General features: G+C 43.6%; 1 protein-coding gene across 1 annotated transcript; it reads right to left on the bottom strand.

The window, feature by feature from the left end:
• Window positions 1–220: 220 nt before the first annotated feature.
• LOC125210905 (transcription factor DIVARICATA-like) lies at window positions 221–1,345 on the bottom strand. Its single transcript, XM_048110536.2, has 2 exons — window positions 895–1,345; window positions 221–808 (listed from the first exon to the last, which is right to left on the bottom strand). Exons 1-2 carry the CDS (start codon window positions 1,215–1,217, stop codon window positions 382–384), a joined length of 750 nt encoding a protein of 249 aa, XP_047966493.1. The 5' UTR covers window positions 1,218–1,345; the 3' UTR covers window positions 221–381.
• Between the last annotated feature and the right edge of the window lie 685 nt (window positions 1,346–2,030).

Here is a 2,030-nt window from a genome sequence, read left to right as displayed (position 1 = left end):
ATTACATCTCGTGCAAGACAATGAAGAAGAAGCAGTACCTTTATGCCAACCAAGACACAAGAACACCAATTAAATAAAGATTATTCAGTGTTAATTAAGAACAATCATACACATAAAATGATGAGTGAAAGAGCTAGAGATTTAAATCGAACTGGAAAATGGAAAGCAAATCCATATCAAAATGAAAATGAAATACATGAGAGAGTTTTAAGAGTTTATTTAATAACTCTAGATAATAGATTTATTGATGAAAAGAGATAACATTAAGATAAAAGATAGATAGACAGATAGCTCTCACATATCCATCTGCAGTTAACAACACTGCATTATATTAAGCAAACTTCTTATTTAAAAAGACCACAAACACACTCCTTCCTTCCTTCACCCCCAGTACTGGTTGGGGGGGAAGCTGGGTGGGGCCGAGGAGGAGGACGGGTACGAAGCAGGCGCGGTCTGGTGGTAGACCGCGTGAGAGGGGGCGCTGATGGGCGGCATGAAGCCCTGATTCGGATCCACAGCGAGGCCGAGGCCCGGGGCAGCATAGGGCTGGTGAATGTTGGGAATTAGGGCTAGAGGCGGGAATGGCAGGGGGAGCGGCGGCGCGTTCAGGGTGGCGGCGCCAGGATTCACGGTGTGGATGTCGTGGATGCTGGGGCGGCGGCGGTCGGCCGGAGTGGAGCTGGTCTGGCGCCGGAAGTACTTCTGGGCGTGGCTGGCCACCTGAGTTGGGGTTTTGGTGACGACGTAGTACCTGGAGATGCTACGCCAGTCGCCCTTCCCGTACTTGTTCAGCCCCATCAGAAACAGCCTGAAATGAAACAATAGCATTCGATCTCCGATCTAAACAAAAAAAAATTAAAATTTAAAAAAAAATTGAAAGCAAAATAAATTTACTGATGTTCTTCTTCAGTCCATGGGATGCCTCTGCGGCGTGGCTGGCCAGATTTGCCACGGATGTCGTCGAGGATTTGGTCGTTGGGATCCATCTCACCGGCGTCGAGAGGGGGGTAGTCAGGGATGGGGAAGTGGCCGGATTCGATGAGCTCGAGGTCGTGCAGCAGTGCCTCGTAGTGGAGCTTGACGTCGTCAAGGGAGCGCCATGGGACCTTGGCAGCGAGGCTCTCGAAGAAGTTCGGAGAGGAGTGGTCCACCTCGGCCAGGGCGTTTTCGAACACAGTGTTTTCCTCACTACTCCACTCTCCAGTTACCATTGGCATTTGTTGGGGGGGTGGTGGAGGTGGTGGTGGAGGGGTTTGTTGGGGTGGTGGAGGGGTTGTTTGTGGTGGTGGGAATTGGGAAAGGAGGCTGAAGAGGGATTCGTCCAAGTTGGAGTTATGGAAATCAGACCACTCCATTGAGTTTTTCTTGTGTTTGTGGTTTTGTTTAGGCATTTCAAGGCTCTATAAATAGGGGGGGAAACCCTTATTTCATACCCTAGAAATTAAAAAAAAAAAAAGATAAGAAAAATTGGGACTACTCGAAGTCAAATTTGTGAGGTAATGAATCTTCTGTAAAATGGTGAAATGTGTTAGAAATGTGTTAGAAATGCTAACTGATTATTTAATTTTAATATAAAAAATAATGGGGAAGGAGTAGTTTTTAGGTGGGAGTGAAAAACTTGGGGCGTAGAGGGCTGGAAAGAACTAAATTACAAAGAATGCGAAACAGAAAGTGATTTGTGGTTTGTTAGGACTTGGAAGTGACAATTAGTGTGGCTTATATATAAACATGGGATTATGATTATGATTATTATATCTTTCTTCAGATAGAATTGGAAATCAGTGAGTAGAGTTTATTAAAATTAAGGATCTGGCATTACTAATTAGCAAGCATGCAGAAATGAGTGAATCATCAATGGTGGGGATGCATGAAATTTAATCCTAATTTCCGTATTTTTTATATGGAAAAGTTTTACTAAATTGCAGTTATTGCTAACTAGGATGAAATTAAAAAAATTGGTGCAAATATATGAATATTAGCTAATGTACTAATTAATTAATTTCTCCTTAATTATCACACACAACTGTGTG

Source organism: Salvia hispanica, chromosome 3, assembly GCF_029641045.1.
Source record: "Salvia hispanica isolate PSC_SH4W2 chromosome 3, Shi_PSC_v1, whole genome shotgun sequence".
In the NCBI taxonomy this organism is placed as follows: Eukaryota; Viridiplantae; Streptophyta; class Magnoliopsida; order Lamiales; family Lamiaceae; genus Salvia; species Salvia hispanica.
This window is presented reverse-complemented; position numbering and strand designations above follow the sequence as displayed.

Coding starts and splice junctions, on each gene's coding strand:
- LOC125210905 (XM_048110536.2), bottom strand. CDS start 1,217: ATGCCAATGGTAACTGGAGAGTGGAGTAGTGAGGAAAACACTGTGTTC. Junction 809..894: donor TGGACTGAAGAAGAACATCA/GTAAATTTATTT, acceptor GTTTCATTTCAG/GCTGTTTCTGATGGGGCTGA.